The sequence below is a fragment of the Vombatus ursinus genome, unplaced genomic scaffold, assembly GCF_900497805.2.
Source record: "Vombatus ursinus unplaced genomic scaffold, bare-nosed wombat genome assembly UNPS02013931.1, whole genome shotgun sequence".
Lineage (NCBI taxonomy): Eukaryota > Metazoa > Chordata > Mammalia > Diprotodontia > Vombatidae > Vombatus > Vombatus ursinus.
The window spans coordinates 1559829-1573473 of NW_020953709.1; the positions used below are offsets into that span (position 1 = coordinate 1559829).

The 13645-nt window shown below is 55.8% G+C and overlaps 2 protein-coding genes across 7 annotated transcripts in view; both read right to left on the reverse strand.

Moving 5' to 3' along the window:
* Positions 1 to 781: 781 nt before the first annotated feature.
* Positions 782 to 5044, reverse strand: TMEM216 (transmembrane protein 216). Of its 5 annotated transcripts, none has more exons than XR_003568815.1 (6): positions 4970 to 5044; positions 4671 to 4772; positions 3837 to 3929; positions 3005 to 3206; positions 2584 to 2822; positions 782 to 1838 (listed from the first exon to the last, which is right to left on the reverse strand). XR_003568815.1 is itself a non-coding variant. In XM_027858842.1 (5 exons), exons 1-5 carry the CDS (start codon positions 4980 to 4982, stop codon positions 1820 to 1822), a joined length of 429 nt encoding a protein of 142 aa, XP_027714643.1. In that variant the 5' UTR covers positions 4983 to 5044; the 3' UTR covers positions 782 to 1819. The 5 variants fall into 5 exon arrangements, 3 of the variants coding, with proteins under 3 accessions (XP_027714643.1, XP_027714646.1, XP_027714644.1); XR_003568814.1 differs by having other exon boundaries at positions 2549 to 2822; XM_027858842.1 differs by lacking the exon at positions 2584 to 2822.
* Positions 5045 to 6660: 1616 nt separating this feature from the next.
* Positions 6661 to 13645, reverse strand: part of TMEM138 (transmembrane protein 138) — an 8490-nt gene continuing 1505 nt past the window's right edge. Inside the window, exons 1-5 of one of the 2 annotated variants that reach the window (XM_027858872.1) lie at positions 13271 to 13639; positions 12522 to 12747; positions 12118 to 12289; positions 7355 to 7430; positions 6661 to 7107 (exon numbers count right to left, since the gene is read on the reverse strand). In XM_027858872.1, the coding sequence (XP_027714673.1) occupies positions 6995 to 7107; positions 7355 to 7430; positions 12118 to 12289; positions 12522 to 12649 (489 nt within the window). In that variant the 5' untranslated portion in view covers positions 12650 to 12747; positions 13271 to 13639 and the 3' untranslated portion in view covers positions 6661 to 6994. Of the gene's footprint in view, positions 7108 to 7354; positions 7431 to 12117; positions 12290 to 12521; positions 12748 to 13270; positions 13640 to 13645 lie in introns of those variants that run through there. The other variant, XM_027858873.1, reaches the window with a different exon arrangement.

Genomic DNA, 13645 nt, shown 5'->3' on the forward strand with positions numbered 1-13645 from the left:
AACTTGATGACGCTGTCAATCTTTTATACCGCATTGTATGCTTTTTTTTCCCTTTTGTAACAAAATATTTTAAATAATAAATGGGGTGTGAGCTGTTTTATGGACCCTGCTTTGGAGAGATGTGTCTTGGCTCCAGCTTTGGGTGGACTTTTAAAAGGTGGGCTCAGCCGAAGCAGGTAGTTTTGCTTTTAGCCAGGCTTCGGGCATGAACTGCAGCTCCTTTCCTGTAAACAGGCCCAGGGGAAGCTGTTCTCTGGGGCTTTCCTTGAGCTCGAAGGAAAACAATGGAGAAGGCTTTGCTGAATCAAGTGCTAGGCTCTTTCCTAAGCCAGAAGCACTTTTCCCTTTTAATAGGTAGAATACAGAAAAAGGTACATAAGTGATGCAGAAGTGGTGTCCTAGAATGGTTCCAGAGGCATTCCCCATCCGGATTTAGGGTGGGGGAGGGGGGCAACTAGAACAGTTGGGACTGGAGGATGAAATGAAGGAAGCAGGGAGGCTTGGTGGTTTTTTTTTTTTTAAACGAAGATGAGACCAGGCAATCACCAAGTATCAAACCTCTGGAGGTGCAAAATTTAAAGGAAAAACCAGGTAGAGTGCTGCAGGCTGTCTTCATGGGGCCTTCTGTGAGGGTCGTTGGGTCGTCACAGTCATATCTGACCCTCCAAGACGCCACGTGGGGTTTTCCTGGCAAAGATCCTGGAGTGGCTTGCCGTTTCCTTCTCCAGCTCATTTGATAGATGAGGATACTGAGGTAGGCAGGGTGAAGTGATTTGTCCAGGGTTTGAATTCAGGTGGTCTTCTGACTGCAGGCCCAGGCTCTGTGCACCATGGCGCCACCTAGCTGCCCCCTTGGGAGTTAGCTGGATTCTAATTCCCCTTCTTCTGCCTTCCTGGTCACGTGGGCCTAGGCTGGAAAGGGGTGAATTTGCAGAGGGGCTGAAGAAAGTATCGAAACATCCTGAAACCACTTCACGTGAACAGAACCTGCTTTCACCCAAATTGAGAAGCTAAAATAAGAACCAGGATTTTAGACATGAAAGGGACTTGCTTGAGGTCCCTTGGGTAACAAACGGAAGAGCAGAAATTGGCTCCTCTAAATCCAAATGAAGCACTCTGCCCCCTCCTCTCCCCTTTCCTCCATCCTGGTGGGACAGAATGAAAAGCACGGGATGTAGAGTCACAAGACCCAAGGACCAGTTTGGGTGCCATTTGCTACTGGGCAAATCACTTTGTCTCTCTGGGTCTCTGTTTGCTTATCTGTAAAATGAGCAAACGGTGTCCCCGGAGTGAATTAGGGAGGCCATAGAACATGGGTCATCACTCTAGCTATGTGCCAAGGATTAGGTCAAGTCAGGCCTCAAAGGATGTTGTCCTAAGATGTAGGATTCAGGGAAATCACGGTGAACTTGGTTTGTCCAACAGTCTTTGCCTTTTTCAGTTAGACTGCAGTGGCAACGTACAAAAGAGATGAGACTGGTCACGCCCACTTTCACATTAGATAGTGGGAAGGTCTATGAACTGTTTTTCCCCAAGCACGAGTAGAATTTCAAAAGCCAGCACCAAGTGCTAATGCCACAGTGGAGAAACGCAGGAAAGTCACACCTTAAAGTACCAGAAAGGGCCCGAAGTGTCCAGAGTCCCTTCAGGGGAGATGTCTTCACTGCTACAACAGGTTACTAGAAAGTAACGTGTAACTGATTTGGAGGTGATGGTGGATTTGGGGCTAGAAGAGACCCTACGAGGGGCCCCTGAGTCCGTTTGACTGACGAGGAGACTGAAGTACAGAAGGGACGTCACTCGCCACAAGTCTCACAGCCTAGTAAGGCCTCAGGATTCTGTGAAGAAAGGAAGAGGGGGCTGGCAGTTAAATCTCTGAAGAGGAATAGAAAGCAGACATGGCTGCCTGCAGCAGGAGAACAAGTGGCGGACAGATCAATCAGCTACAAGTGACGGTCAACAGAAGACTTGGGAATTGCTTCCTCCCCCCAGCTCCCTGGCCTCTTCCTTAGTTTTTCTCATCTTTAAATAGGGGATACAATTCCAGTCTGTGTACCTGAAGATCCTGCAGCCTCACCACAACATCAAATGAAACGGCAAACCTAGAGACCTGAGATTTTCCGAAGGCCCTTGGTTGTTGGTGACTAAGTTACTGAACCAGGCCACGGCAGGCACTGGTAAGGAAGACGATCAGAAACTCTTACGGAGGCAAGATGCTGCAATGCCGCTGCCTGCAGCAAAGACCTGTGAGGCACTAACCTAGCACTGCCCTCAGGCTTTGTGCAGGGGACAGGGCCATAAGGAAAAGGCTGCAGCCCCCACAACAGAAAATAAATATTTATTGTAAATAAATAGTGTTTGTTTCAAGACACAGCGTAAGAAAATGACCCCCCAAGCTACTGAGCGTTGGTGCCTGGTCGCTTCTGAATGAAGCTCATCCCCTAATGGGATAAGGTCTTGGTTTGGGGTTAGTGGAGGAAAACACCCTTGTGAAACGCAGGTGCTCGGTGCTTCTCGGGACACAGACAGCACACGTACGCACACATACACAAAGGACAGACGAGGGGCCTAGACAATCCAAACCCAGTGCTCTGGTTGTGACAAACGGGAGTGCCGAGTAAGGACCACGCGCAACGGCCTAGGCGAGGGCTGTGTGCTCTGCTATCCTGAAGGAGATGGAGAACACATTCTCTAGGCTGGTCTAGAAGATGCTGCCAGACTGAGTCAAAGGGCCAGCCTCCCCAAGAGCATGTGCCTCTGGGCGTCAGGGGGCCATGTCACCAGGGCTCAACAGGCCGCTTGTACTTCAATACGCATCCATGCTACGGGCAGGAAGAGACCACGAGGTTAAAGACCAAAAAGCAGCAGCTGACCTCACCAGTTGGAGCCTCCAAGATCTCCCAGCCCTGGTGGCAGGAGCAGCCCCATATCCACCCCCATCCCCTTTCCCCTCCATGGGACCCTCCCAGAGGGGAGGCCTGACCCCAGGCTGAGGGAGCAGTACCTGCTGAAGGTGGTGAGTGTGATCACCTCGAGCACCAGCTCTAAGCCACAGAAAAGGAGCAGGATGGTGCTCATCACAGCTTCAAGGCGCAGAACGTAGGTCTGCAGCAGGAGGTAATAGAAAGCCATCATGGCTGACGGAAAGGTCATTGCCAAGCTGATCGCAAGAGGCATCATCCTTTGACAGAGGTTCCCTTTTGTAGCTGTCAAAACAGGTACAAGACAGGCCCTAGGAAGTCACCTCCGGTGGCCTGCCCTGAACTATGAGGCCACGGTGGGAAAGTGGGATCGACTGCAGCCACAGAGGCTGCAAAGGGGGTGGAAGTCCAAGCTTATTAGATGAGACTTTCAACCATCCAACCGCTAATTCCAAATTCATCCAGGCTTGTGGTGATGGGAAACCTGGCCTTGGGGAAGTCACTACCCCTAGAAGACTTAGGACCTTTGGGTCCTTTCTCTTCTCCAAGAGGGGCACTCGGGACGATTACAGCAAGGAAGCATGTCCCTGACACCTACATGCATACGAAGGGCTTCAGAAAAGAGCCCCCACCGATGGAGCACACTGCTAGGGTGACGGGCACCAGGAGAAGCACCCAGTGCCCTGGTCACCATTTGTACAGAGAAAGGAAAGGAGGAGGTTCACAGAAGCCAGGGACTGTCCTCCAGGCAGGCAGGCAGGCAGTAAAGGCTGGAGCAGACATTCCTCCAGCCCCTTGACCTTCCCTTGGGCCACACAAGGAACTTCAGGCCAGGGACAGTTTCTGGCTGATGGGCCTTCTGGTTGTGAGGTTTGTCCTATTCTGTTAAGTAAGTTGCAGGGATCAGCCACTTACCAAAAAAAAGGCGGATGATTTCAATGCCAAGGTAAAGGAAGAGCATGACCAGGTCAAGAACTAGGTTGGCTGTTGGGTATGGTAACAGGAGACCTGTGATCAAAGCCAAAGGTTGCAGGAGGCAGGGGAGGACAAAGACGGAGAAGCCTTACTGAGGGCGCAAACACGTGGAGGGGCCCTCTCAAATATTCCTCAAGCATTAGGGTCCCACCGTGAGCTAAGTGGGGGGGCCTGGTCTGACACCTCAGCCCCTGGTCCCTGGTCCATCAGGCTCTCCAGGCACAGCTTTGGGGGTGGAAGGGGTGTGACCCTGGGGGGAGGAGCCAGTTGGGAGGAAGGAGCAGGGCCAGGCAGGAGGGAGGGGGCCCGGTCTGACACCCCAGCCCCTGGTCCCTGGTCCATCAGGCTCTCCAGGCAGCTTTGGGGGGGAGGAGCCAGGTGGGAGGAGGGGGCGGGGCAAGCCAGGAGGGAGGGGGCCCGGTCTGACACCCCAGTCCCTGGTCCATCAAGCTCTTCAGGCACAGCTTTGGGGGGGGAGGGGTGTGACCCTGGGGGTAGGAGCCGGGAAGGAGGGGGCCCGGTCTGACACCGCAGCTCCTGGTGCCTGGTCCATCAGGCTCTCCAGGCACAGCTGGGGGGGGGTGACCCTGGGGGGGCGGGGCCAGCCAGGACGGAAGGGGCCCGGTCAGACACCCCAGCCCCTGGTCCATCAGGCTCTCCAGGCACAGCTTTGGGGGGGAGGAGCCAGGAGGGAGGGGGCGGGGCGAGGGAGGACCGCGGGGTGGGGAGGGCAGGGGCGGGGCTCCATGCTGGGGAGGGGGTCGCACGCCTCACCTTTGTACATGAAGACGAAAAGCTCCAGTAGGAAGTAGGTGGCGCTGTACCAGCCATTGAGAAAGAGCAGGATCTCCAGGGAGATGGACGACAGCCTGCGGCCTGGAAGGGGAGGCCCGAGGGCGGTGAGAGGCTGGGCCGCGTGCCCCCTACCGCCCTCGCCGTCCGTCCCCCGCCCGCCCGGGCTCCCCCGCGCTCACGGCCGCGGCCAAAGCACTCCTCGCCGTAGACCCATGGGGAACCCGAGGCCCGGGCGGGGGTCCCCCAACGCGGAGACTCACACACCTCGGGCAGCTCACCTCGCGGTGCCATCGCCACTCAGTCCCCATGGAAACTGCTGGCGCGGCGCCCGGGCTCCTGGAGACCAGCTAGGCACCCGCCGGAAGTGAGGGGCGGGGCGGGGCGGTGCCTGCCGGAAGGGCCGCTCTAGCTGGCGGCCGCTAGAGCTCGGTGGGTGTGGCCGTCCGAGCATGCGCCGAGGCCTGCTGCGCGGGGCGGGGGCGGGGCCTCTCGGGGGCGGAGTCTCCGCCTAGGGAAGGGAGGGGCGGAGGGAGCCTGGGTCTGCTCAGGGCAGAGGCATGGAGGGGTGGGGCGGAGACGGGCTGGGACGTCCTCCCCGGAGCCCAGCGGCCCCTCCCGGAGTCTTCTCTCTCCTCTGCACCCGATCGCGGTACCCTACGAGGTCCGCATTTGTTCCCCACAACCACTCTGGGGGGCGGGGCTGCTACTGCCCCCCTTTTACACCTGGGGACACTGAGGCAGGCAGCGGCGAGTCCAGAGACCCTCCTCCTGCGCAGGGCTCAGACCCACCCTCCCGTCTCAAAATGGGGCTCCGAGTCCGGTGCGCCCCTCCCCCCCAGACCCTCCTCGCGGATCCCGCTTCTCCTCCCTCCCTTTGGAGTCACACACGTGCCCGGCCCAGAAAGGGCCCCTAATTGTTGGGCCTCCCCCTACCTCTCCTCAGAGTGCATCCTTCCTCCGAAGGCGAAGGCAGAGCCCCGAGCACACCCTCCGTGCACAGGCGCGCACACACACAACCCCCCAGCACACCCTCCGTGTGCACACACACACACCCTCCATGTACCCTCCTTCACCTCTCAGCACACACCCCCGTGCACACCCTCCTCTCCTGCCTCGAGCCATTCCTGTACTCAGTTGAAGCCCCCTCCTACCTCCAGGACCAAACAGAAAACCCTCTGCTGGGCATCTAAAGCCCTTTACAGCCTTTACAATCTACAGGTCAGGCCAGGTGGCCTTCCTGCTGCTCCTTGCCCGAGGCTCCCTCTCCTTCCTTCATGCCTTTTTCCTGGCTGTGCCTCATGCCTAGAGTGCCATCCCTGCCTCCACCTCCTGGCTGCCTTGACTTCCTTTGAGCCTCAAACCTCACCTTCCGCAGAAGGCCGGCCTGTGCTCCCCCTCCCAGTGCCTCCTCTCTGGGACGGCCTCTGCTCTAGAGATGGTGTGTCCTGGGCGATTGGCAGGTGGTGTTAGGCCGGGAGCCCTTAAGGGCAGGGACTGGCTTGTCTGCTTTCTCTGTATCTTTTCTCTAAGGGAAGACGACATTCATATATAAATATTTACAAAAAAATACACCAATGCAAGGTCATTTTGCAAAGGACTTTTCTCACAGTCCTGTGAGGAGGTACTGGAAAGCATTTTCCCCATTTTACAGATGAAGAAACTGAGGCTAATAAAGGCTGAGACTTGGCCTTGAGTCCAGGTCCCTCCATGGGCTCCCCCATGGCGCCGGGGCTCACCACAGTATGGTTCCGTGCACACAGCAGGAATCAATAACTATTCCCCGGACTGGTGAGCTAGTCTAGGAACACAGATGTTCGGCCGGAGCAGGCTTACCAGACACTACATGCAATCTCATGTTCGACTTGGGGAAATCAGGGAGCCAAGGAGTGAAACGGCCCTTCAAAGGCCGGGTCTGCAGGGACTCTGCGGGCACCACCACGCACTGAGACAGAGAAGCCGGCCTCGGACATTTATGGCAAAAGGGATACATTTATTTCCTAGTTGTAGAAAAACATACGAAAAGGCTCTGGGCCTGGCGCCTGCATTCCCAAGTCTACGTCTGCCAGTGTGAATCTCTCCACAGAGAAGCTTCAGTAAATGCTCCAAGGTGGAAGAGCCTCTCATCGCAGCAACGAAGTCCAGGGACCCTGGGGCTCCAGGGGGCGGGACAGCAATAGGGAGTGAGAGCTCGCCTGGTCCTCCCCGCCCTCCCAGGCCCCAGGGGTGCAGCAGGCAGGGTTCGCACAGAGTGGCCAGCCAGGAGGCAGCCGGGCAGACGCTGCGTCTGGCTGACGGAGGAGAGGTCAGCTTCGGACTTGGGTGAATTCCTCGCGCAGCCACAGAGAATCCTGGTAGAACCGAGGATCGCCCAGGCGGATGGCGGTCCTCTTGTAGAAGTAGCAGTAGAGAACAGCAGCTGGGGACGATAATGGGAAAAAGGCCTTGAAGGTCCTCGCCTCCAGGCTGCTTCTCTGGAGAGATGAGGAGGGAGAGAACAGGACCCAAGCGCCCCCAGGCGAGGTGGCGGGAGGGGAAGGGATTGGGGCTTGGGGCGTGTCTCCACCTCCCTAGCCCTGGAGGCGTGAGGGGCGTGAGAGCTGTGAGGCCTGGGCTGCGGGGGGGGGGGGGGGGGGCTCGCGGGGGGAGGGGGACACGGTCCTTACCCAGTCTCTGAAACACAAACAGGGTTTGAAGGCCATCTGTCCAGATAAACTGCTTGGAGCTTTTCCAGCGCAGGTTCTGAAGGAGAGAAGCAATCATGGAAAAGCCGGCGATCGGAGTGTCCCTTGCTCTGGCTGTACTCCCCTTCTCCCCCAGCAGGGCTCGGGGTGCGCTGCCTAGCTCTTTTCTGTCCACAAACCCATGATGTTGCCAGGCCCAGTCCTCCCACTGACTGCCCCAGGAGCTCGGACCGCTCCACTCTGGCCACGCGGATGGCCTCCGATCCCTGGGGCTCACCGGGCTGAGGCCAAACTCGGTGCAGACACCCGAGTGGCAGAGCCCCGTCGTTCAGAACTCCCGGGCTCCCCTGGGATTACCGACAGTGCCACTGTTCCTGGGGGCACTTTCCTAATGGACTAACCAAGCTCCCTTTTACTGGCAAGGGATGATGGAGCGCAGCTGTTCCCCACGCGATGCTTTGTCGAGCACTTCACTGCTTCCCTCACCAGGAGGCCCGGTCCTGGGCCTCCTCCGCTTGTCTCCATGTCTGCTCCTGGTGGCCAAGGGCTCAGGTGTACTCGGAATTAAATAGCTGAGCTCAGCAGCTTTCCAAAATAGAAGCAGAACCTATTTTGGCTTCAGCAGGAAGATCCCAGAAAATCCTCTTATCTCCCCTGCCGGGTGGGTGGGCGGGCAGCGGGAGCCAAGGAGCTGGGCCGGCTTAGCACCATCCCACCAACACTAACTGACTTCCTTCTTGTGAGTTCTGCTGCTCTCCTTCTGAGCAGACGGGGGAATCCTCAGGATCCAGGCCTTCCCCTAAGCCTCCCTCTGGCAAGGCTCAGGTGGACTGTCCTGGAAGAGGCCGCTTCTCCTCTTCCTCAACAGTTCAAAGGGAGGGAGCTGACATTCTGCCGGAGGTTGTCAGGGTTGCTATTCTCCCAGAAAGCTCAACATGCCAAGTCAGCGGCCGCCTCCCGGATGTGAATGTTCCCACCACCCCTGGCCATCCCATGCCACTCCTGGCCAAGTCCTCCTGTAAGCTGCCTGCCGGCCTACCCCGTGTGCTGGGGGCCTCCGCCAGGCACAGGGCCTGCCCACTGATGCGGCAGCCCGGAACAGGGCCCACAGACCTGACTCGTAACGAGCTGGGTCATCCTGGGCCGGTCATTTCATTTCTCTTAGGCCTCTGAGAAGGAGGAAATGGCCTCTCCCCATGCAGGTTGGCCCCCTCTTTGCAACTTATCATCTTGGGGCGCTTCCAAGAGCCTTGATCCGGCTCACCCCACCAGGAGGCCTGTCCTGTAGCTCGTCATCATGGGCTGGGCCAGCCAGCTCACTCCCGCCCCGCACGTCTCCTTTGCCCTTGGAGGGATGTGTGATCGAAATGTCCCAGGAGGGCTCCCAGCCCTGCAAGACGGTGGGCTCCCCTCATAACTCCGCGTATCATGGGCACCATCCATCTAACAGGCTGATGCTGTGTGGGCAAGCGTGGCTGCACTGCTCTTTTCCTCTTTCTTTTTTAATCTCCATTCAAAGGGAGAGACTGATGGATGGTGATTTCTTTGGAAATAAAGACGATGTAAAAGCAAAAGAAATCATTAAATATAATACTTTTTTAAAAAGAAAAAATTAGAAGATGGTCCTTTGTTTCTGGTAGACGACTGAAGTCCTGAAGAAAGCTTTGCTATCTTCTGGAGGTCCTCCTTCTTTTCAATTCTGGGCCCAAATCATTGTCTATTTGCACCATCACATACATACACACACACACACACATATATACATACACATACATGTTCATACGTAGATGTATATAATGATGGATGCACTCTACAGATTGTCCATATGACTGCCTATCACAACAGGCAGTCTTCATCCACTTGGTTTTTCTTGTGTGGATGGTTACGCCAAACTCTTCGGAACCATTGTGGATCTCTTCTAGGAGGCCCTGCCGTGTTCTGGGGTTGCATGTAACCAGTATGGTGTCATCCATAAACAAGAGCATCTGGAGGACTTCACGAGAAGAAATCCCTCTTCACTGTAGACTCTGATCTCCTCTATGACAGTGGCCAATATTTTCTTCTGTTTGTTGTCCCTTCATTTCCACCATGGACTGCTCTTGGGAAAACTTTTCTTTTTTTGCGGGGGAGGGGTGCTGGGGAGGCAATTGGGGTTAAACGACTTGCCCAAGTCGTTTACGACTAGCAAGACAGCTAGCAAGTGTCTGAGGCCAGATTTGAACTCGGGTCCTCCTGTCTCCAGGGCCAGCACTCTATGCATCGTGCCATCTACCCACCCCAGAAAACTTTTCTTAATCTCTCACAAGGCTTTCTTTAAACTGGCTTTACCCTTCACTGCTTCTCTTTCATGAATAAAAAAAAAAATGAACTTCATTAGAACTTTCCATCATCTGCCTTGGTTTCTATAACACTTCTTTCTCTTCCTTTTTCTAACTCTTTGATTAATTGTTATGAATCCCCTCCTCACAAAGGTTGTGTTCTGGGCCTACTTTTCTCCTCTCTCTCCCTTCCCCTTCTTGGCGGTCCCATCGGCTCCTACAGGTTCTGTTATCATCTCCAACTGACTCCCAATCTTTAAATTCAATCCAAATCTGTTTCCTGAATTCCTGTGTTACTAATTGCCCTGGATATCCTGTACGCACCTCAAACTCAACTGGGAAAGAGTGGAGAAGCATTTAGTAAGTGCTTACTATATGCCGGGTACTGTGCTAACAGGTTCGAAATAAACCTCATTATTCAGTCTCCTCCACTCCAAAAGGCAGCCATGTCACTCCGTCCTCCTCCAGACATCTTCCAGCCAGCTGGGTTCCCAAACTAAGAGTCCTCCATGATTGTTCTCCTTCCCTCATCCTCAAGCCCCCCAGCACCCAGTTCTGCATGCCTACAGCTTCTAACCGGCTCCAAGGCCCATCGCCTCCTACTTGGCTCTTGGAAGACACCCAATGGGGCTCCCCACTTCTGGTCTCTATTTCCTCTGCCATCAATCCTCCACATAGCTGCCAAACTGATTGCTAAATGTCACTCCCCTCCTCAAAAATCCTCAAAGGTTCCCACTACCTCTAGGATCAAATACAAAACCCTCCACGACAGGGTTTCCGCTTAATTTTCCTCTCCTATTTCTCATTACTGGTGTTCCTCTCTGGCCCTGACATTCCAACTCGCCCGAGTTTGCACAGGCTGACCTTTCCACCTACAACCGCTCTCTCCTGAGCTCCACCTCTCATAACTTCTATGTTCCTTCAGAGCACATCTCAGGCACTCTTCCCTCCTCCACAAGGCCTTTTCTGACTCCACTGGCTGCTAGCATCGTCTCCCTCAACAATTTACTTGGCGTTTCCTCCTCTGCTGACATACTGTATCTCCCTAGGACAATGTAAACTCCTCATGGGAGCACAGGGCAAACAGCTCTGTTTTTTCCTTTGAATTCTCAGTATCTAGCACAGTGTCTCACACTTGTCAGATACTTAATACACCTTTTATTGCAATGACCTCAAGAGTGACCCGTGGTGCTTCCATTTTTACTTTTACAAATGACCATTCTCCTAACATGTGAGGAAAACGCCAGAAAATGGTCCTGTCCTCCTGCAAGATCATCACGTTGGAGAAAAAGAGGCTACCCTCTTGGACGTGCAGTTTTCTGCAAGAATCCACTGGCTGTGGGGAGTCCTCTCAAGGGTGTGGCGGTTGGAAAACTTGGTCTGGTGACTTGGCTTCAGACGACTCCTGCCAATGACCCTCTGGAAAATCAGCGGCTTTTTGTGACCCAGACTTTACCACTCGTTCAGGAGGAGGAGGCGGTGGCAAATTCCCTGTAAGCAGGGACTGATTGACTTTCCATCTGCGGAGCCCCGGTGCTCAGCGCCCAGCACCAATGAGGATTGGGTCATTTCCCAAAGTGGTGTGTTCTCTTTAAAGCAGAATCCTGAAACCATACGAAAGGTGGCTCCAAGTCATGAGTAAGAAGAGATATGAAGAACACCAAGACAACTCTCTGACTTCACACCCGGTCATGTAGCCAAGGTGCCACGACAGGGCCACGGTCGATGATGGACGGTGACAGAAAGACAGACAGATCAATGCCCTGCTGGTGGAATCGTCAGTTGGCCCAACCATCCGAACAAGCAATCTGGAATTATACTAAGAAGGTGACTAAACCGCTGCCACCTTTAGCCCAGAGGTTTCACTGCTGACAGAAACTCCAAAGTGCGAAGAGACCACGGACCCAGGGAAAGACTTCCGGTACACAAAAACATTTACAGCTGTTCTTTTTGTAGCAGCAAAGAATGAGGAACTGAGGAATGGCTCAACACCATGGAGCGTGAACATAAACAAAAACGACTACCATGTGATACGAAATGATGACTCGAGAAAAGCACAGGGAGACTTGGGAACTGATGCAAAGCGAAGAAAGCAGGACCAGGAAAAAATCACCACAGCAAAGTCAGTGAGAAGAACCGTGACAACCACGAGGGCGATGACAGCAGAGGCAAAACCAGCATGGGTCTGTGCAGTGGTGGGCTATGAGGAGACCTGAGGGCATGGAGCCCAGGCATAGCTGGCTGAGGCAGTGTTCGTTTGGTCCAACTTTCCCCCTCTCATTTTCATTCTGGACTGTCCAGCATGGTCCTCCGGGAGAGGGCCATGCACAAGGGGGTTTAAAAACAGAGAAAAGACTCAAGCAAACGGAAGAAACTTTGGCCCTCTGAGGACCTGCCACCCTGCCCCCATCCCAGCCCCTCACTTACCAGGACCCAGACATGGAGGGGTATGCTGAGAGACAGGTAGATGGCCGTCAGGATGATGGTCCCTTTGAACTTTCGGAAGAGGAGGCTAACGAGCCCAGCCTGGAACACGAAGGTGTTGAAGAACATGAGGAAGATGATGATGACATTGAAGAGGATGGCGATGTCTTGGATTCTGAGGAGGCACAAACAGAAAATAAGTGGAGGGGTGCATGGGTAGGTTCGGTCCAAGAAGCCCGTCCTGGCCCTCCCCAGGGTCACAGCGATGACCAGCACTGGCACCCTGACCTGCAGACTGAGGGGCAGCACCAGCTGGACCAGGTTCCCCCTCCCCTGGCCCTCCGGGGGTCGCAGCGGTGACCAGCACTGGCACCCTGACCTGCAGACTGCGGGGCGGGACGACTCACATGAAGAGCACCAGCTGGACCACGGGCGCCAGGCGCAGCAGCTCCGAGAAGGCGTTCACGAACAGGTCGTAGAGCAGCAGCACGAACTGCAGGGCCAGCACCAGGCTGTAGTTGCTCGTCTGCAGCATCTTCCCTCTGCAGGGCCCGGCCTGGGGGGCATCCCCCACGGGGCAGCGTCAAGCCTCGGGGCCCCCTCGACTCCTCCTGCCCGTTCTGGACCAAGAGACTGGGGTGGGGGGCGAGAGGGGGCGGGGCGTCGGTCAGGAAACCCCCCTCCCGACGCTGCAATCCCATGGCACCCGGGGAGGAGGGACGGGATGCCCCAACACTCAGCCCAAAGCTGTCCTTGGGGGCTCAGCTTACACGACCCACGCAATGTCCCGGGGTGAGCACGCCGGCCTGGCCGTGGTATCCCAGTCCGAACCCCGGCTCTGACAATGATGTCCGGGACTTGTGACTCGAGCCTCCGTTTCCCCGTCTGTCAAACGACAGCTCCTACCTCCGAGGGTGGGGCGATAGCGCTTTGCCAGCCTTAAAGCGCCACGGAAACGGGCACCGCCGCAGCCACAGTGCAGAAGGGGAAACGGAGGCTCGAGAGGGGCAGCGCCCGGCCCAAGGTCACCCCGCCGGGCTGCGGGGGACAACGGCTCACCGAGCCAGCTGACCTGACCGGACAAACCTCGGTAGCCCCAGGGTCCGTCCTCCCTTCCCCAATGCCTCCTTCCCAGTGCAGTGGATTTCCCTCTCACCTGGTGCTGCCATCCTAGGTTGTCATGGAAACCACAAAGGGCCCGCCCCACTTTCCGGAGGTAGCATTTAAATCCCGGAAGTGCGTGGGGACGCGCTCTCCGGGGGCCGCTCTAGCCGCCAGCCCCAGCGCGCCCCTCGATGGTCGAACCGGCGGCCATGTTCATATCCCCTCAGACAAAAGCGCCCAGCAATCGGCCTCTTTTACCTTCCACCCCTCTGGCTAAAGGCCCTTCCGGCCGATTACATTTCCGCCCGCCCCCTAGTTCCTGTCCCGCGCGGGGTGTGGTGGGAAGATACTGAGAGTGAGGGGAGCAAAACGAAAAGGAGGTCCAGCGACAGTTGGAGCACAGGAAGGGAACCCAAACGGAGGCGTA